Here is a 21,583-nt window from a genome sequence, read left to right on the forward strand (position 1 = left end):
GAACATGTGATTACATGATTGTGATAGTTAAGTAAAATATTAATATTAAGATGGAATAAATCCAATATTCCAAAGATTGAAAGATAACCACAAAACAATGGTTAAATAAAGTGTGATGTGCAGTTAAAAAAATGTTAAAAACATATACAGTGCCAGTGATAATACAATTCATATACATGATTAGTTTATTACGTTATAACAATACACATGTGTTTTCATATTAAGAACCTACCACTCAGAGTTCCCAGCTGGACACAGTGTCTCATATTACCATGCCATCTATGGCATCTAGTCAGAACAGCTAGGCATGTCTATGCACATGTTACAATGACTCATGTCGTAATCAAGGTAACCATGACTCACAAGTGGAGCGAATAAATTAGACATCCATCTTTTCTGTGATGCAGTCTGAGAGAGTTATCGCCATGTTAGTGCATGGCATGCCAGCCTCAATCTCCCACTATATTTCTTTTATTATTAACAATGTGCCTATCTGGATCAAATGATTCAAAAACCTAAAGAGCAGAATGGTCTTGGATTTATTTACTCTTAACAAGTTACAATGTTTGGGAGAAAAAAAATCCTACTTGTGACCCACTGACTCTTCCTATAGGGGAACTCAAACTCCTCAATGACTTGACACCACTGTTAACCAAGTGTGCTGATAGCGCAGTCGGTTTGTGCATGCCAGCCCAATGAAGCGAGATCTGTGGAGTGCTGGTTCAAGTACTGCAGCCATTCTCACTAACATTACCAGACCATTACCACTAAATTTCTTTATATTATATTTTTTATTGCTATAATTCTATTAATCAAAAGTAATGCTTGTTTGGGAACATGGTTATATTATATATTGTTACAACAGATAAAAATATGGCAACTGTGTCTATAAGGGACTCCACACAGTAGGTTTTCCATCTAGATCGTAATGGGTACACAGTCCTTTGAACTCAATACCTACAGGAAAAACAAGAGAAAATTGATATTAATAAATTGGATCTTAAAAATATTCAAAGAGTAAAACAGACATTGTTCAATCTAACCTACACTAGAAGGAGTTAACCATTCCAATACAGTAAAACATAGGGCAAACTAACCCTCTCAGATAACACCACCCATTTTAAACTCTATATTAAAGAGGCTCTGTCACCAGATTTGGCAAACCCCTATCTGCTATTGCGGCAGATCGGCGCTGCAATGTAGATTACAGTAACGTTTTTATTTTTAAAAAACGAGCATTTTTGGCCAAGTTATGACCATTTTCGTATTTATGCAAATGAGGCTTGCAAAAGTACAACTGGGCGTGTTGAAAAGTAAAAGTACAACTGGGCGTGTATTATGTGCGTACATCGGGGTGTGTTTACTACTTTTACTAGCTGGGCGTTCTGATGAGAAGTATCATCCACTTCTCTTCAGAACGCTGGTGACAGAGCCTCTTTAAGGCCATTTGGTTTAAGCGTTTTTAACCAATGTATCTACTCCAAATCCTTATTTTTAAGCAAACATGTTCTGTCCCCTCCCCGTCTCAACGGAGGGACCTTATCTATAACACGGAATCACAATTGTTTCTCCGTATGTTTCATATCCCTAAAGTGCTTGGAGACTGGTAGATCTAACCGTTTCTTACATATTGTGTACCGATGCTGGTTTATTATTCCCAGGTCTAACGTGGTCTCACCCACGTACCATAAGTCACAGGGACACTGCAGCAGATAGATCACATGATCTGTATTACATGGTAGACGATGGTTAATCCAATAAATATCATTAGTTTTTGGATGTAAAAAGGACTTACCCTTTATCATAAGGGGACAATGATGCAATTTAAACATGGATAACATCCTTTGTTAATGGGGCAAGATAAGTCTGGGACCCTTTCCTTTTTGGGCCCAAATCCGCTCTCACAAGTTTATCTCCGAAATTATGGTATCGGCAGTAGGAGAATAATGGAGGAGCTTTAAATTCTGTCATTTTTTGTAGACAACCCCCAACATTGGCCAATGTCTCCGAATAATAGAGGATATTGGCTGACTCAAATCACTATAAGTCTAAACAAAAGGTATTCTCTGAATTTTGTTGTCCCCTGTTGGTGTATTCTGTAATAGGGCTTCACGTGTCTGATTCTTCACTTTTTGTTGATGATTCTGTATTAAGGACATAGGGTATCCTCTATCTCTAAAGTTTTTTGTCAGGGTATCAAATTTACCATCCAATAATTCTTCCCTAATAACAATTTTCCTAACTCTAAGGAATTGACTGTAGGGCAGTGATCTAATCATCTGTCGAGGATGATTACTTTCAAATCGTAGTAGATTATTCTTATCTGTTGGTTTTATATACAAATTGGTTATGATAGTCTGGTTTGTATATAAAACCAACAGATAAGAATAATAATAATGCAGTTTAAGTATTTTTATGTGCATTGTATATGATTATATAATGGTAATTTATTGAATGTGATTAAATTGTAGGTTTATAGTAATCTGGTTTACTTGGAAAAGCATGAATAAATATTTTGACTGTGTTCCATTTGTTTACTTGTTGACCTTTCAGGACTATGTTTTGTATGTAAATTGAAAGACAAGAAATGCAGTAATGTTTTAATATGTCACCTGTGGGTTTCTCCAGACAGGTACATCATATTTGGTAGCCCTCATGCTGATGTATATGAAAGAAGCACCCAGGAGTGGGTCAGTGGTGCAGCTATAATGACTTCCATTATCAGCTCTATAATGTTAAAGGTGAAGACCGGATGGCGACCACATAGAACAATTGTTTTCTGCTCATGGGGAGGAAATTCGTTTGGCAATTTTGGCTCTTACAAATGGGGAAAGGTAAAGTAATAATAATTAAAAAAAAATAATAACATTGATAACAAGAATAGCATAACAGTGATCTGGACAAAGAAAATAAAAAATCTGAGTGTGTCATATGGCCTTGAATAAAATTGCTATAGGTTGAATTAAAATAAAAATTAAACTTTTGCTTGACCCTTTTTTCAAGTTTTTCTACATTAGGCTGTAGATGAGCTACACACCCAATGCAAAATGATGTTGCTTCCTCATCATTGTACTTCATTGCCTAGCTGCATAATAGTTAACTGAGTTTCAATGGCTGACCATGACCATATACAATATTAATCAGTAGGCCTTCAATGCGAACATGTATTATTTATGTACTCTGTAGATATTCAACTATTTAAATGTTGACTTTTTACACTCTGAAGCAGGTATATGTAGTTTCAGAAGAACTGAAGGGTCACAGGCTGCAGAGCGCTGTTGTAAATGTATAAGGATATGCATTCATATTTATGGTATCTTGCACTAGCTCTGTAGCTTCTCAATCCAAGGGGATAGCTGTGATGCTTGACATAGTGACGGACATACCATATGTGCAACCACTGTCCCCTAAGAGCAGATAACCGCTTTAAAATGTCTATTAGATTCTATGTAAGGGACTGTGCAGATGAGTTTAACCCTTTAATGGCCAGGCCTGAAAAGGCTCCAACGGCCAGCTAAATTTTTTGGTTTTGCCTCTCTGCCTTTCAGCTGCCATATTTTTTTTAATTTTTCATTGATATTGATTATTTCTTTTCTGCACAGTTTGGGGGTAGAAAAAATTTACTCTGTAAGTTTTATAATTTCATTTTATGGCGTTAATAGAAAAAGCAATTTTCAGCATTGTTTGTTTTGCTTTTTATCTTGTTCATGTTTCATGATGTATGGGCGATAACATTTATTATATGCTAAATAATAAAAAAAAAATTTATTATTTTTTTATTTCTGTTATTTTTTAAAAAAAATCCTGCAAAGGGTTAACTTTATTTACAACTTTATTTTTTTACTTATAATGTACAAACATACTCCTGCATGCTAATACATTATACTGTGTCACTATGATACACACTGCTGTTAGGGCAACACCTAGTGTGCCTTAACAGCAGGCTTGTAGAATAGACAGCCCTGGGGTTATTTCTAGGTTCCCAGGGCTGACTACAGATGGTTCTGTGAGTCTCCGATCATGTCACCGGATTTCCAGTGACTCGATCAAAGGGGGGCTTACCCTTTGATCATGCCGCAGTAATGGACCGCGGCGATCAAAGGGTTAAACAGCTGAGCTCGGAGTGTTTTTTCCGATCCTGTCTATATTCAGAAGGCTTCTCTAAGTTCAGGAACTGTTAGAAATGACTCCTGCTTAGAGGATGAGCACTCACTCAGAAGCCTCTTCTCCAGCGACGCCAAAAGACGTTGTTGTAGACTTGAGGACCTTCACCGCCCACCGTTAAAAGACAGCGGGCAGTAGCTAATGGGTTAATGTCTCACAGTAACTAATGTATTGTTAGATAGAAATAAGGGATGCGCTCTATGATGAATTATTGGTGATCAAGGGGTCCATATACGATTCTAGCACAGGGGCTCTCTGTCTGTTTCCACCTGTTTTGACAAAGTGATTGGTTCAGAAGAGAGGAAAGCATAATCCAGGTGTAATCACAGCCACAGACTGGAAAGCTTTATGCTTCACCTGGGTTGCAGAGATATCAGCCCCATGGAAGCTAATGGATGTAAGGAATTTGCTTCTATTTGTGTAAGAGACTGGAGGCAGTAAATTTGTAGAGCAGACTTGAATTACAGATTTCATATGGTTATTACGTACTGTATAAGGATTCAGAAGCACTGTAAAATTTTCATTTTTCAATGGAGGTAGGCTTTATGGTATGTTTCACGATTGACAAGGAGCATGCATTTATCATAGTCTTTTTACCTTGTTTGAATATTAAATATCCTACAGTAGTTGTAAAACAATATGTTTCAAAATTCTTGTTCACAATAGGACACCGTAGTTCAAGATTTGATTTACGCTGAAAGCTGTCAATGTAAATTACTTTCATAACTTATTTTTTCACATTTTTTTCTGAAGTGGGGGTAGAGATAGAATGAAGAAAAGATATGGCATGGTATGTAGACAAAGTTAGCTTACAAATTTAGTATATCCTCAATGTAGATTATTCAGACGATAATTATGGTGCATATTCGAGCCAAACCAAGTGTTTTCTTGGAATTGTAGCTTTAATTTTTTGCCAAAGAAGATAAATTGGTAGAGACCCTACTGGAGCTTACTTATCTCTTTTTACATCATTGGCAGGTTTAATAATTTTCCTTAACTTGAAAGCATGGACCAGTGTGCCACCGTATGGTGCCGCTGTGGGGAATGGTATTCTATCCTACAAGTAATGCTTCAATTAGACAATAGCTCTGTGTTATATCATGCATTAGGACATTCCACAATTTAAATTTTTACAGATTCCATGTGTCTCTGAATAACATCAGAGACAAGTGGAGGTACAGTATGGGTCCATATTTCAGAGGGAAAATTTACATGTACAAATTTTTTATCTAATATGCCCATTTTTATTGCACCTTATGATCATTGTGCCATGTAAGTGTGCTACTGCCATAGATTTCAACTGGTGCTTTTTGTAGCAGACTGCTTTTTTAGCTGGATGGTGCCCTTTATAGTACCTTCTGTTGGCATTCTCTCGGCACATCTGTTTAACCGTAATATAGTGTACAAATAACAATACCCCACAGTGCTATACGTTGACCACAAAACACTTTGATATAGTTACCAGGCAACAATATTATTCAGTGCCACCACCATATACTGAAAAAATACCTCCAAACTGTGTGAAAATACCAACATAAATTTATCTTATAACCGTGCTATACAATGTCTAAGCAATACCGCTACTCAAATAAAAAGATGTGTGGTGTTCACAAGCCTTGGGTACCAGACCATATGGGGCACCCCATTCAGCAGGGTCAGATGTTGCACACACCAATGGCTGACTCAGCATTAATGAAGGAAGATATCTATCCTATCTATCTATCTATCTATCTATCTATCTATCTATCTATCTATCTATCTATCTATCTATCTATCTATCTATCTATCTATCTATCTATCTATCTATCTATCCATCCATCCATCCATCCATCCATCCAGATAGATATATAGATTTTTTTTTCTTAATTAGAAAAGCTTTGTTCAGTTTTAAGTTTGTTTAAAACAAAAAAAACAATTTTCATCACAAGTTCCATCTTAGTGTCACCCATACAAGTTAAGAGGTAACAGTGATGTACTGCCTCTACCACACTATGATATTTTCATGTAAATTGTCTCTGTTATACTAAGAGATTAGCATGGTCAAATCACTCAAATGATTTATACAGTCAATTCCATAGATAGGTCTTTTTGAACATATAAATTTATCGATGCTATTACAATGACAATGTAAATGTGGATTTCTAGTAAGGAACAGAATGCATTAGCAATGACTACGCTTGATGTGTTCCTTGTGTCAAGAACATATTTTAAAATCCTTTCAGCTGGCTAAGCTTTGTAATAGTTTGGCACTTCATGCTTTTAAGTAAATGCTGAGTGGATGCGTTGATTTTGTTACGGGTAAATGTGAATTATTTTCTCTTCAGAACCCCTGAAAAGCAAAAGGATGTGTTTTGAAAAAGCCATGTTCATCTGGATCTTGGTCAAATGGCACATTTTTTCTGAAGCAAATAAATTGATGTCATTCTTGTTACAGGATCTTCAGAGAATCCTTGCTGGCAATGCAGTTGCATACATTGGTTTGCAAAATCCTGTTGTTGGCAATAGCAGGCTTCATTCAATAGCATCACCTTCTCTCCAGCAATTGGCAACTGAATTGGCAAAAAAGGTAAAATATTAGGTAACAAAAAGGAAAAATTATAATACAATAAATTATATGATCTCAACTAACAGTAGGATTTTATATATATATAAAAGTCACTATGACATGTCAGAAGTTTTCTGAATGTTTAGTTACCCTTTAAAAACTTGTATATGCAGGAGATACAGCTCTGTGCTATAAAGTTAATATATTAAAATATGAATTGGAAACAAAAGTTGGACCTAAAATTACTTCACTTTAAAGTGGAGATTCACTTCATGGGCCATAGAGATGCATTAATTGTCAAAATCTAAGAGCTAGGCATTTCTAGAGCTAGTTAGACTTTGTGTTTTTCTTTTTTGTTGCCTTTTGCTAAGCAGCCTAACGAATCGCTTCTAAAAAAATGTATGCATTTTTTGAAATACCCATGCATTTTCCAAAATGTTTGAGCTGTGAGCCTATGGCCATTAACGTCTAAACTACATTACAGCTGAAACAATTAAAAAAGCATGAGTTTTTCCAAAAACGCATATTTTTTCAGATGCGTTTTTTATGCTGCGTTTGAAGACACAACAAAAACGCACAACGTGAACCCAGCCTCATTGTTTTGAATGATTCCATGAGTGTAAAGTATGCATCTATTCATGTGTGGCACATTCTAACTTAAATATTATCCAGGAAAAAAAATATGTTGCAATGAGAATTAGACCTTTATACTTATTCCCTTGATAGCTACGACACATGACATAAGCCTAGAAGTATTTTTGTCACATGGAAGATAATTCTTAATGTATTTGTACACACTTAAGGCTTTGATCACATCTGAGTCGGGGATCCGTTCATGGGTTCCGTCGGAGCTTTCCGTCAGGGGAACCCATGAACAAAACCCAAACTGAAACAAACGGAGACTATAGGTTTCCGTTTGTATCACCATTGATTTCAATGGTGACGGATCCATTGCAAATGGTTTCCGTTTGTCATCGTTGGGTAAGCGGTCCATTTTTTTGACAGAATCAATATTGAAGTCGACCAGGGTATTGATTCCGTCAAAACAACAGAACCCTTACGCAATGGATCCGTCACCGTTGAAATCAATGGTGATGCAAACGGAAACCTATGGTTCCCGTTTGTTTCAGTTTGGTTTCCGTTCATGTGTTTTCCTGACAAAAAACGCAGATGGAACCCTTAAATGGAGCCCCGACACAGATGTGAACAAAGCCTAAGCATTTTGATTTGTAAATCTATTCATGAAAATGGCATTTGAAACATACAAACCAAGTAATTACTGAACTTCACTCTAGCTGCGCATGACCTTTGTAGAACTTCAATTAGAAAGCAGCTTCACCATTTATGAAGGGGGAATATTAAATGAGAATCAATTATCAATGTGCCACAGTTTTTAAAACTGTCACATAGCAACAAAACGCCCTAATCACTTGTTACAGAGATGGAAATCATGCATTTATCTAATTGTCAGATATTATAAACAATGCATTATACATGGATATTTAAAGGAATTGTTGTTTTGCAATTAATGTAGATTTTGTTGCCAACTTACTTTATGGGAGTTTGAGACAAACTGGTAAAGTAATACACAATAGAATACGAAAATTTGGCCAGGAATGTTCCTGCAGTGTACCAAATGTACTGATAGAATAGTAGTTCAAATGGATAAAGTAGTTAAATAGTAGAAACTTCCAAGTGGATTAAAAACATGATTGAGCCAGAAAGGGAGAATTTATAACAATTGACAATCTTCTATAATCCTCTGAATGGGAAACAACAATGATTGAAATCCTCCTGTCTATAATACAAGGACCATCAGGTTAGCAAAGTTTACTTTTTTTTAATGATTATTTAAAACTTACAGCCCTTGTAAAAATAAAGAAGAAAGACACATGAAAAACGCAAACTACCTTTTACAATGTACAACCGGTTTTCTTTTTCAACATAGAAAAAGTTTTACACATACGAGGAAAATTAGCATTTTTATTTTGTGCCTTTATAATACGTGTATGTGCATGACGGCTGGCCAAGTACACAGCTTCAGTTTTATTTTTTAGAATAGTTACAAAAAATTACTTGTGGTAGTCTTTGTTTACAAACTGTAAAGGATCTGCCAGGCACAGCTTCGGGGTTAACTCCCTTAATTAATCAGTCAGCACCTGAATCTACATCCCTGAGACTGACTCCAGCTTCCACCACTCAGGCTGGCAGGCTTAGGAGTGGGAGAGCCTATTGCAACCTGGCCAGACTCAGCTAGCTCCCGCCCTCTGTCTATTTATACCTGCATTTCCTGTTCCTCCTTGCTTGTGATTCTTTTTCGGGTGGTTTCCTGGCCCAGCTACAGCTCCTTCTATTTTGTTCCTGCTCCATACAGACCCTGGCTTACTGACTACTCTTCTGCTCTTCGTTTGGTACCTCGCACACTCCTGGCTTGACTCGGCTCGTTCACCACTCTGGTTGCTCACAGTGTTGCCGTGGGCAACTGCCCTTTCCCTTGCTTGTATTCCCTTGTATGTTTGTCGTGTTTGTCGTGCACTTACTGAGTGCAGGGACCGCCGCCCAGTTGTACCCCGTCGCCTAGGGCGGGTCGTTGCAAGTAGGCAGGGACAGAGTGGCGGTTAGATTAGGGCTCACTTGTCCGTTTCCCTTCCCCCTGGTCATTACACAAACGCTCACTATTTTTCTCACTTTTTAGGTATCACACATAGTAAAATGTTATAGTCATTAATTGTCTTGGATATGTATTTTTTGTTTGTATTACATTTAAATTTAATTTAAAATTTATTTTGACATCAAAATCTTCATTTTTCAGTCAGCATGTGGGAGATACAGTGTCAGAAATGGTTGTTCATTTGCCAAGGCAATGGTATTACACCCAAAGCTTCTCCGGCAGAGCACTGCATGAGTGTCTTCGAGCATCATATGGTTGCCTTGGCAAAAGTACTTACCCGTGTTTCCTTCTGCCTATAGAATGTTTGAGCATGAGATGCACTCAAGAAAAAGGGCACTAAATTACTGGGGACCCTAGTTATATTTATTATAGAGAGTCTTTTGTCATCTTACAGTCAAATTTTTAGGCGCTAAATTCTATGTGTGACACAAAATCAAATTATTCTGATGGATGGCCATTCCCAGCTTCCCCACCAGTAACAAATGCAAGTGTTCTGAAGCTGGGCTCAGGGCGATCAGCTAATTGCCAGGGCTACCTGCATTTGCAAAAGGGTTTGTCTTCATGAGATAACCCATTTTAAGTATTGGAATACTAACCACATGAGCCAATCTGCTGAGATGTATGTGATGATCAGTATGCAAAAAGCCATAGAAGAACCACAGTTTTTTGGCAGGTTATCTATGCCTTTGTTTTAACAAGGCTATCATGTCACAGATGCTCTTAAATTGTACATTAAGGGTACGTTTACATGGCCCGACATGGGCCGTGTAAACGAGCGCTCATCAACAAGACCACTCATTGATCGGCGTTCGTTTGCTCCTTTCACACCAGTGTTTGGAGATGCATAGGGACGAGCACTCATTACTGCGATCGCTCTTCCCCATACATTTTCATCATGTTGTCAGCGCATCTCCGTTTACCCAGGAAGACGTGTTGTCGACAACGATGATTTTTATAATGCATAAAAGAGCAGATCAGCTGATAAATGAGCGTTTGCTCGTTTATCGACTGACCGTTGCCCTGATTACAAAGGGGAATGATCGGGAACGAGCGTTCATATGAGCGCTCATTTGCCCGATCATTGGATTGTGTAATAGGGCCTTAAGGCCAGGACCTCACACACATTTTTTTTATGCAATTTTTGTGCAGTTTTTGGCTCAGTTTTTTGAGCCAAACACAGGAGTGGAAAAAAGATGCATCAGTCTCTTCTTTTTACCCTTCCTTCCTTACTTTTAGATCTACTTCTGGCTTTTGTTCAAAAGAGTGAGTCAAAGACTGCCACAAAAACTGCATTCAAACTGTGTGTGATATCCTGGCCTTATACAGTTGATGACTACCGAAAATAAGAAAAATGTTGCTGTTTCTCATTTTTAATTTTAGTAAGAAAACTATTCTAACAATCATCAGAAAAGTATTTTGCAAAATAAAAAAAAAATCATTGGGAATTAAGCCAGCATAAAAGGCTATTTAGCTTAAACTAAGCACCAAATGCTTTTGCATTTTAAAATACCTTGGCACCTCATGATAGTTATTAGTGCTGACCTTTCTAAATAAGTAACCTAGCAAACACTTGACAATGGCAGGGCTCAATCAGACACTTTCTTATTATTTTAGGAGGTAATCTCGTGGCTGTGTAATAAGTGAGTTTTTGGATATTTATTTTTCCTTGGACAACAGAACATATCGTCCAGTTCATGCTGTGCTGCCTATGCCTAATATATAACTAAATATATTGTGCATTTGTTATTTTTAAAAAGAAAAAAAATACATAATTGGCCTAGGTGAATCTGGGGCTGTAGACATGCTGGGATCATGGATTGTTTCAAGGAAATGTCACACAGAACACGGTAAAGGTGACTAATGAAAGAGTGAATGGCTACAATGAGGGCTCGGGGTTTCATTAAATAGCAGACAGGAAACATGCATTATGCAAAAATAACTATATGAATATTATTTTGCTTCACCTTGATCTAAGATGCAAGAGTATAATTAACTAGCCTGATAAAAGTACAGAGCATGTTATTAGTGACTAAGGAACAAGTGACACTGACCTCTTCCTCAAGTTGGCCTATACGTATGTTAAATTACATTCATTGTTAATATATACAGTAATGGGATAATCGGTCACTGCTCAGAAACATTCAGTTGCTTTATATCTAATTTAAAAAAGACATTACTTTTTGGAAAAACTGAAGATTTATACAAATCACATACAGTTAGGTCCAGAATTATTTGGACAGTGACGCAAGCTTTGGCACTTTATCTGTTTACCAAAGCATATTGAATATACAGTTATATAATCAATATGGGCTTAAAGCGCAGATTCTCAGCTTTAATTTGAGGGTATTCACATCCTAATTTGAGGAAGGGTTTAGGAATTACTGCTCTTTAACCCCTTAGTGTCTAAGCCTGTTTTGGCCTTAAGGACCAGACCATTTTTTTTCAAATCTGACATGTATGACTTGAAGTGGTAATAACTTTGAAATGTTTTTATTTTTTCAAGCGATTCTGAGACTGTTTTCTCACGACACATTGGACTTTAAGGTAGTGGTAAAATTTGGTCGACACATTCAGTGTTTATTTAGGAAAAGCACCAAAATTTTGAGAAAAATTAGCGTTTTTTTTCAATTTAAATGTATCTGTTTGTAAGACAGATAGTAGTACCACACAAAATAGCTACTATTTAACATTTCCCATAAGTCTACTTTATGTTTGCATTGTTTTTTTAACGTCCTTTTATTTTTATAGGACGTTACAAGGCTTAGAACTTTAGCAGCAATTTCTCATATTTCCAAGTAAATGTCAAAAGCCTTAATTTAGGGACCGGTTCCGTTCTGAACTGGTTTTGAGGGCCTTATGTACTGTAAACCACCCATAAATCACCCCATTTTAAAAACTGAACCCCTCAAAGTATTCAAAACAGCATTCAGAAAGTTTCTTAACCCTTTAGGCGTTTCGCAAGAATTAAAGCAAATTAAAGGTGAAATTTACAAATGTCATTTTTATTGAGGAAAATCTGTATTAATCCATTCTTTTTGTAACACAGAAGGTTTTAAAAAAGAAACGCAACTCAATATTTATTTCCCAGATTCTGCAGTTTTTATAAAGATCCCACATGTGGCCCTAGCGTGCTATTGGACGGAAACACAGGCCTCAGAAGCAAAAGGAGCACCTAGTGAATATTGGGGCCTTATTTTTATTAGAATATATTTTAGGCACCATGTCGGGTTTGAAGAGGTCTTGTGGGGCCAAAACAAAGAAAACATCCAAAAAAATACACCATTTGGCAGACTACACCCCTGAAGGAATTTATTAAGGCATATAGTAAGCATTTTGACCCCACAGGTATTTTGCTGAATTTAGTGTAATTAGGCTGCGAAAATGAAAATCTACGTTTTTTCTAATAAAATGTTGTTTTAGCTCAGATTTGTCCATTTTCACAATAGATAAAGGAGAAAAAGAACCCCAACATTTGTAAAGCAAACTCTTCTGAGTACGGCAATACACCATATGTGGTAATAAATTGCTGTTTGGACCCATGGCAGGGCTCAGAACGGAAGGAGCGTCATTTGGCTTTTGGAGCTCAAATTTTGTTTGATAGCTTTTCAGGTGCCATGCTTAATTTGCAAAGCCAATGAGAGGCCAAACAGTGGAAACCCCCCCAAAAGTGACCCCACTTGGGAAACTACACCCCTCAAGGAATCTATCTAGGGGTATAGTGAGCATTTAAACCCCACAGGTCTTTTGCAGTATTTATTGGAATTAGGCCGTGAAAATGAAAATCTACAATTTTTTCTACTAAAACAATTTCTCCCGATTACGGCAATACCCCACATGTGGTCATAAACTGCTGTTTGGACACACATCAGGGCTCAGAATGGCAGTAGCGCTGTTTGGCATGCAGATTTTGCTGTATTGGTTTTGTATTGGTTTTTGACCCCATTTTGGAAACTGCACCCCTCAAGGCATTTATCATTTGCCTGGACATGACAGGGCTCAGAAGTGAAGAGCACCATGTGCATTTGAGATCTATTTTGGTGGATTCACAGCATTGGCCCACAATTGCAGGGCCCTGAAATCAAATAGTAAAACAAACCCCCCAAGTAGCGACACCCATATTGGAAACTACACCCCTTCGGGCATTTTAAGGGGTGTAGTGATCATTTTGAACCCACAGGTGATTCTACATTAAAAATTAGTGCCCAGTGGATGGTGCAAAGTGAAAGTTGCAATTTTCCACTGATATGACATTTTAGTGCACTATATGTTGTGCCCCGTTTGTGCCACTGAAGACAAATATTTCATAAACTGTTAAGCTAGTACTCTGTCCTGGGTATGGCAATGCCATATAAGTTGACGTAAACTGGTGTTTGGGCACGCTGCAGGGTTCAGAAAGGAGGTAGCGACATTTGGCTTTTGGAACGCAGATTTTGCTTGGCAGTTCTTCTGTTTGAGGTTTTCCTGGTATTTCAGTTTATAATGTGGGGGCATATGTAAGCTGTGCGGGGTACATCAAAGCATAATAAGGGGGTATCATTAATGCGGTAAATAAATAATAACCCGCATATGTGTAGCCAGTGTCGCACTGATAAATGGCGCCCAATCCTATCCGCTTTGGGAACACTGCATATTTGTTGTCGCCATATTCTGAGAGCCATAACTTTTTTATTTTTTTTCCACCGGAGCTGCATGAGGGCTTATTTGTTGCAGAACAATCTGCAGTTTTCATTGGTACCATTTTGAGGTACACGCAATTTTTTGATCACTTTTTATTCCATTTTTTTGGCAATCAAGGTGACCAAAAAGCAGGATTTTTTTTTTTTTTTACGATGTTCACCATGCACTATAAATGACATTTTACTATTTTCTGCTGGTCGATATGATTTCAGTGATACCATATGTATATATTTTTTTTATGTTTTACAGAGTTTTCACAATAACATCACTTTTTTTAAAAATAATTAATTTTTTGAGTGCCCATATTCTGAGTGCCATAACTTTCTTATTTTTGTGTTCACAAGGCTGTGTCAGGACTTGTTTTATTCAGGACGGGATGCAGTTTTTATTGTTACTGTTTTGGGGTACATGTGACTTTTTGATCACTTTTTATTCTATACTTTAGAAGGGATGGTGACCAAAAAAAATAGCGATTCTGTCATTGTTTTTTATTTATTTTTGTTTGCGGTGTTCACTGTGTGGGAAAAATAACATTATAGGTTTATAGTTTGGGTTGTTACGAACGCGGTGACACCAAATATGTGTACTTTTTTAACGTTTTCATTTTTTTTCCTATAATAAAAGTCTTATTTTAGCAAAAACGGCAATTTTAAATGTAACATTTTTTTATAACTTTTTTTTGTTCCACTAGGGGACTTGAAGACCTGCACCTCTCATCTTTATTCTAATACATTGCACTACCCACGTAATGCAATGCATTAGAGCTGTCAGCTATTCACTGTCAGCAAGCCTAATAAGCTTCTGTACGTGGCAAACCAGGAAGCCATTGTTGGCCTCCGGTTCCCATAGTAACGATCGGCATTCGTGCGACAGCATCGCAGCGATGCCGGTCTCCTGGAAACAACTAAGATGCCGCGATCGCTTTTGATCGCGGCATCTGCGGAGCTAGCTCTGTTCCCTGCCGTTACAGCAGGATGTCAGCTGTAACATACAGCTGACATCCTTCGGCTGATGGCGCAGGCTCCGCTTCTGAGCCCGCCTCCATCTTTCATTGGCGGCCAGATGCCTTTTAAGCCCTGCCTCTGGACAGGGGGCCATTGTTAGGCCTCCTGTTCCCAACAGCCGATCGGCTAGCATGGCTACCTGGCTCTTTTAGCCGGGTAACCATGCTGCAATACTGTGATTGGTCAGTCACTACTGACTGACTAATCACAGCGATCGCTGGCGGCGCCACACCCCGATTGTTCCCCCGATGAGTCACAGTGACTATCAGCTGTCTATGACAGTTGAAATCACTATTCTGTCACTATGTGTTTTGACATGGTGACAGAAAAGCACCATGACGTAACTGTACTTCATGGTGCCTTAATGCAGGGCAAATCATGACGTACAGTTGCGTCAAGGGGCGTTAAGGGGTTAATATGTAGCTGCCTCTTTTTCAAGGACCAAACGTAATTTAACAATCTCAAAAGCTATTTAATGGGCTGCATGGGCTATTCCCTCATTAATCAATCAATCAATCAATCAATCATCAATTAAGCAGGTAAAATGTCTGGAGTTGATTGGTGTGGCATTTGCATTTGGAAGCTGTTGCTGTGAACCCACTATATGAGGTCAAAGGAGCTCTCAATACAAGTGAAGCAGACCAGCGTTAGGCTGAAAAAAAAATATTAAGAAATCCATCAGAGAGATAGCACAAATGTTAGGAGTGGCCAAATCAACAGTTTGGTACATTCTTGAAAAAAAAAGAGTGCACTGGTGATCTTGTGAACTCCAAAAGGCTTGGACATCCATGGAATACAACAGAGATGGATGATCGCACAATCCTTTTCATGGTGAAGTAAAACTCCTTTACAACATCTACCCAAGTGAAGAACACTCTCCTGGAAGTAGGTGTATCAGTATCTAAGTCTACCATAAAGAGAAAACTTCATGAGAGCACATACAGAGGGTTCACCACAAACAAACCATTAACCCCTTAGTGACCAAGCTTGTTTGGACCTTAATGACCAAGCCAAATTTGTCAAATCTGGTATGTGTGACTTTATCAGAGAATAACTCTGTGAAAGTTTTGAATATCCAAGTAATTCTGACATTGTTTTTTCGTCACATGTTGTACTTTATTTTAGTGGTAAAAGTAGACTGATACGATTTGCGGAAATAACTTAAAAAATAGAAAAATTGAAGAAATTTTGTAAAAATTATCATTTTTCCCTATTTTTAACTGCAATATGTCACATATGTACACACATACTGTACAATTTTTTTTATTAAATATATATTTCCATCTCTTTACTCTATTTTGGCAGCACTTTTGAAAAAAAAAATAATTTTTGAGCAATTTAGAGGACTTACAAGTTAAGTAATAATTTTATAAATTTTGTAGTACATTTTGTTTTCCTGCACCAAGCCAGGTTTTCATAGGCTCATAGGTGTCAGAATGGTGGAAACCCCCACAAGTGACCCCATTTTGAAAACTAGACCCCTTAAGGTATTTATTAAGGGGTGTTGTAAGTATTTTGACCCCACAGTTTTTTTGTAAGAATTCATGCAAAGCAGGCATAAAAAAATATAATTTAACTTTTTTCATAAAAGTATCACTTTGAAGACCGATTTCTTTGTAAAGCGACCATGAGAATGAAGAAACACACCCAAAAATCTATCACCCTGTTTCTCCTGTTTTCAAAAATGCCCCCATTGTGACCCTAATGCGTTGCCTGGACACACGACAGGGCCCGAAAGGGAGGGAGCACCCGGAGGCTTTCAGGACTCATATTTTGCTTGAAAATGTTTTAGGCCCCACTGTACATTTGGAGAGGTTTTGAACTACCAGAACGATAGAAACTCTCCATAAACGACCCCATTTAGAAAACTAGACCCCTTAAGGTATTTATCTAGGGGTGTAGTGAGTATTTTGACCCCACAGTTTTTTGCTAAATTTAATGCATAGCAGGTGAAAAAAAATAAAAATTCACTTTTGTAATAAAAGTATCACTTTGAAGACCGATTTCTGTGTAAAGCGACTATAAGAATGAAGAAACACACGCCAAAATCTATCACCCTGTTTCTCCTGTTTTTAAAAATGCCCCCATTGTGACCCTAATGCGTTGCCTGGACACACGACAGGGCCCGAAAGGGAGGGAGCACCCAGAGGCTTTCAGGACTCATATTTTGCTTGAAAATGTTTTAGGCCCCACTGTACATTTGGAGAGGTTTTGAACTACCAGAACGATAGAAACTCCCCATAAACGACCCCATTTAGAAAACTAGACCCCTTAAGGTATTTATCTAGGGGTGTAGTGAGTATTTTGACCCCACAGTTTTTTGCTAAATTTAATGCATAGCAGGTGAAAAAAAAATAAAAATTCACTTTTTTCATAAAAGTATCACTTTGAAGACCGATTTCTGTGTAAAGCGACCATAAGAATGAAGAAACACACCCCAAAATCTATCACCCTGTTTCTCCTGTTTTCAAAAATGCCCCCATTGTGACTCTAATGCATTGCCTGGACACACAGCAGGGCTTGAAAGGAAGGGAGCACCCAGAGGCTTTCAGAACTCATATTTTGCTTGAAAATGTTTTAGGCCCCACTGTATATTTGGAGAGGTTTTGAACTACCAGAACGATAGAAACTCCCCATAAACGACCCCATTTAGAAAACTAGACCCCTTAAGGTATTTATCTAGGGGTGTAGTGAGTATTTTGACCCCACAGTGTTTTGCTAAATTTAATGCATAGCAGGTGAAAAAAAATAAAAATTCACTTTTTTAATAAAAGTATCACTTTGAAGACCGATTTATGTGTAAAGCGACTATAAGAATGAAGAAACACACGCCAAAATCTATCACCCTGTTTCTCCTGTTTTCAAAAATTCCCCCATTGTGACCCTAATGTGTTGCCTGGACACACAGCAGGGCCCGAAAGAAAGGGAGCACCCGGAGGCTTTCAGGACTCCTATTTTGCTTGAAAATGTTTTAGGCCCCACTGTACATTTGGAGAGGTTTTGAACTACCAGAACGATAGAAACTCCCCATAAACGACCCCATTTAGAAAACTAGACCCCTTAAGGTATTTATCTAGGGGTGTAGTGAGTATTTTGACCCCACAGTTTTTTGCCAAATTTAATGCATAGCAGGTGAAAAAAAATAAAAATTCACTTTTTTCATAAAAGTATCACTTTGAAGACCGATTTCTGTGTAAAGCGACTATAAGAATGAAGAAACACACGCCAAAATCTATCACCCTGTTTCTCCTGTTTTCAAAAATTCCCCCATTGTGACCCTAATGTGTTGCCTGGACACACAGCAGGGCCCGAAAGAAAGGGAGCACCCGGAGGCTTTCAGGACTCCTATTTTGCTTGAAAATGTTTTAGGCCCCACTGTACATTTGGAGAGGTTTTGAACTACCAGAACGATAGAAACTCCCCATAAACGACCCCATTTAGAAAACTAGACCCCTTAAGGTATTTATCTAGGGGTGTAGTGAGTATTTTGACCCCACAGTTTTTTGCCAAATTTAATGCATAGCAGGTGAAAAAAAATAAAAATTCACTTTTTTCATAAAAGTATCACTTTGAAGACCGATTTCTGTGTAAAGCGACTATAAGAATGAAGAAACACACGCCAAAATCTATCACCCTGTTTCTCCTGTTTTCAAAAATGCCCCCATTGTGACCCTAATGTGTTGCCTGGACACACAGCAGGGCCCGAAAGAAAGGGAGCAACCGGTGGCTTTCAGGACTCCTATTTTGCTTGAAATTGTTTTAGGCCCCACTGTACATTTGGAGAGGTTTTGAACTACCAGAACGATAGAAACTCCCCATAAACGACCCCATTTAGAAAACTAGACCCCTTAAGGTATTTATCTAGGGGTGTAGTGAGTATTTTGACCCCACAGTTTTTTGCTAAATTTAATGCATAGCTGGTGAAATAAGGTTCACTGAAGTAACAATTGAGTAAAAAATACCTTTTAATAGTAACTTGTTAAAAACAGGGGTATCACACCACTGTGACATAAGCCCCACCGTGATTATTAAAAAATGTATTAAACAAAAAACACTGAGTCATTATGATGCATATATCTCGGTGTTTGTAACGATATTTTGTCTGGAATCGGCATATATCCAGGGCACACCAGTAGTACAATCCCCAAATAAAGCACAGGTGTCCGAATAAATCGGATCTCCTAGTGCTGGGTGTAACACAATATGACTGTCCCCAATGCAAACATTCCATAAACAATAAACGACCCTACGCGTTTCAGATACTCATCCTCAGGGGTCCGTATCTTGGTAACTCTGGCCTCTTCACCAGCGATAATGATATTCAACAGCAGATATTCTGCTGTGCGTCACGGCAAGATGCACGTATCGATGTCAACGGCATACTTCATAGCAGGCGCTAGGTTACTATAAACGCTAAAACTCCACCCCTCGTATTAGGCGGCAACACATGAACTGACCAATCCCAGCACCCTCTCGATTCGTGACACCTGCCCATGTGACCCCCCGCCGTCAGCTGACAACCAGGGGTCATCATCGGCCGCATCAACCCGAACGCGCAGGCGCAGTAGAAGCCAAGGACAAGTCGCCCGGACTGCCAAACACGAGGAGGTAAGCGCTACACGATAATGTATTATAAGTATATATCTTGCGGGACAGTTAAACACCGCAAGTGGACTACCTCACAGAGCAACTAAAAAGTAAATAAACACATGTAAGGTGGACAAGAATACTAGGTCCCTCATGTCAGGAGGGACTGAAGGCGATCTCCACATGTATCGGCTGACCCATATGGCCATCTCAAAACTTGGTATATTAAGCAAATATGAACTCACCCACCCTATAGGCAACCCAGTGGAGATAGGCCACCCACAGGGGATTGGTAAGGCATGTTAGATAAAACATGTGTAATTAGTCTGCTCATTTAAACCTGCTGGTTGTATACATTCCAGTCTATGGATCCATTGTGCTTCTTTGCGTAAAATCAGGTTATCCCAGTCCCCTCCTCTTTTAGGGGGTCTAACAAGTTCAATTGCTTGAAACTTTAAGCATGCTGCCTGACCTTGGTGTTTAGCATGCACATGCTTAGATATTGGGGTGTCCCTAACATGGATAATGTCTCCAACATGCTCCCTAATACGGCGACGAAATTGTCGTGCTGTTTTACCCACATAATTAAGGGGGCATGGACATGTGATAAGGTAGACCACTCCCGCTGTCTTGCAATTGACATAATCCCGAATATTGTATTGTTTCTGTGTAACGACACTAGTGAAGCTATTCCCTTTAAAAATGAATTCACATGCTTTACAGCTACCACATCTAAAGGTGCCCGGTATTTGTCTATCCAGCCACGTACCCCTAGGTGAAATAGGGTCAAAACAGCTATGCATGACTCTGTCCCTTATGTTTTTCCCTCTCCGATACGTGACAGACGGCCTCTGTGTGATCTGATCTACCAAATCTATATCAGAACTGAGAATACGCCAATACCTATTCAGTATCTGCATGATATCATTTTGTTTGGAATCATAGGTGGTGAAATAAAATAAAAAAAACACTTTTTATATAAAAGTATCACTTTGAAGACCGATTTCTTTGTAAAGCGAACATGAAAATGAAGAAACACACCCCAAAATCTATCACCCTGTTTCTCCTGTTTTCAAAAATACTCTCATTGTTGCCATAATCTGCTTATTAGACCTGTGGCTGGGCCAAAAAGAGAGGGAGCACCCTTTGGCTTTCAGGGCACAATTGAATAAATTCTAGGCCCCATATCATGCATTTAGAGGCATTGAGCTGCCTGAAAAAAAAAAAACCACGCAGAAATGACCCCATTTTAAAAACTAAACCCCTAGAGGTATTCATCTAGTGGTGTAGTGGGCATGCGGACCAAAAATGTTTTAAATGAGGAAATAATGGGTATCATTTCAGACACTATGGGTATATAATGTTTTCTTCAAGCTTTTATTACGTTTCCACATGAAATAGAGGAGACGTGGTAGAAGGTTATTTTGTTAGAAATACGCCACATTAATAAATTTGTGCGGCACAGAATAGAAGTGAAGCCGTGTATTCATAACGGATACATGTTGCTATAGACGTATTTGCCTGTACTTATGACTATGTCTTGCTGAAGAAGCAGTTGGTGCCATTATGATGTCATTGTGGACAGAATTATGTCCTAATATAAAATCAGTCAGAGAGGAAAAAATAAACTGTACTGGAGTGACGGGCAATATCTTCAAACAAATGGAGGAAAATGTATCCAACTATGTTGCAAACTCGAGTCTGTTCACTAGATAGAAGAACACCTGCAGGGCTGTCATGACAAGGATTTTTTTTTTCAGTGACTGGTTCTACAACGTCTCTTTAGCTCCATCAATCCTTATGAGGGACGAATGTGCCAAGTGACGCGGTACACCATAACAGACCCCTGCCCGGCAAGGTAGGAACCGCTATGTGCACAAAACAACCAATCACCTACAGAATATATAAAAGGACAGTGTCCAAAACCATCTATAG

The 21,583-nt window shown here is 38.3% G+C and overlaps 1 protein-coding gene across 1 annotated transcript in view; it reads left to right on the plus strand.

Moving 5' to 3' along the window:
• The window catches only part of NAALADL2 (N-acetylated alpha-linked acidic dipeptidase like 2), a 710,493-nt gene that overhangs the window by 466,541 nt on the left and 222,369 nt on the right, over positions 1–21,583 (plus strand). The window contains exons 8-9 of the mRNA XM_075863660.1: positions 2,629–2,834; positions 6,599–6,730. Coding sequence (XP_075719775.1) covers positions 2,629–2,834; positions 6,599–6,730 — 338 coding nt within the window. The remainder of the gene's footprint in view (positions 1–2,628; positions 2,835–6,598; positions 6,731–21,583) is intronic.

This window comes from Rhinoderma darwinii, chromosome 4 (assembly GCF_050947455.1).
Source record: "Rhinoderma darwinii isolate aRhiDar2 chromosome 4, aRhiDar2.hap1, whole genome shotgun sequence".
NCBI lineage: Eukaryota > Metazoa > Chordata > Amphibia > Anura > Rhinodermatidae > Rhinoderma > Rhinoderma darwinii.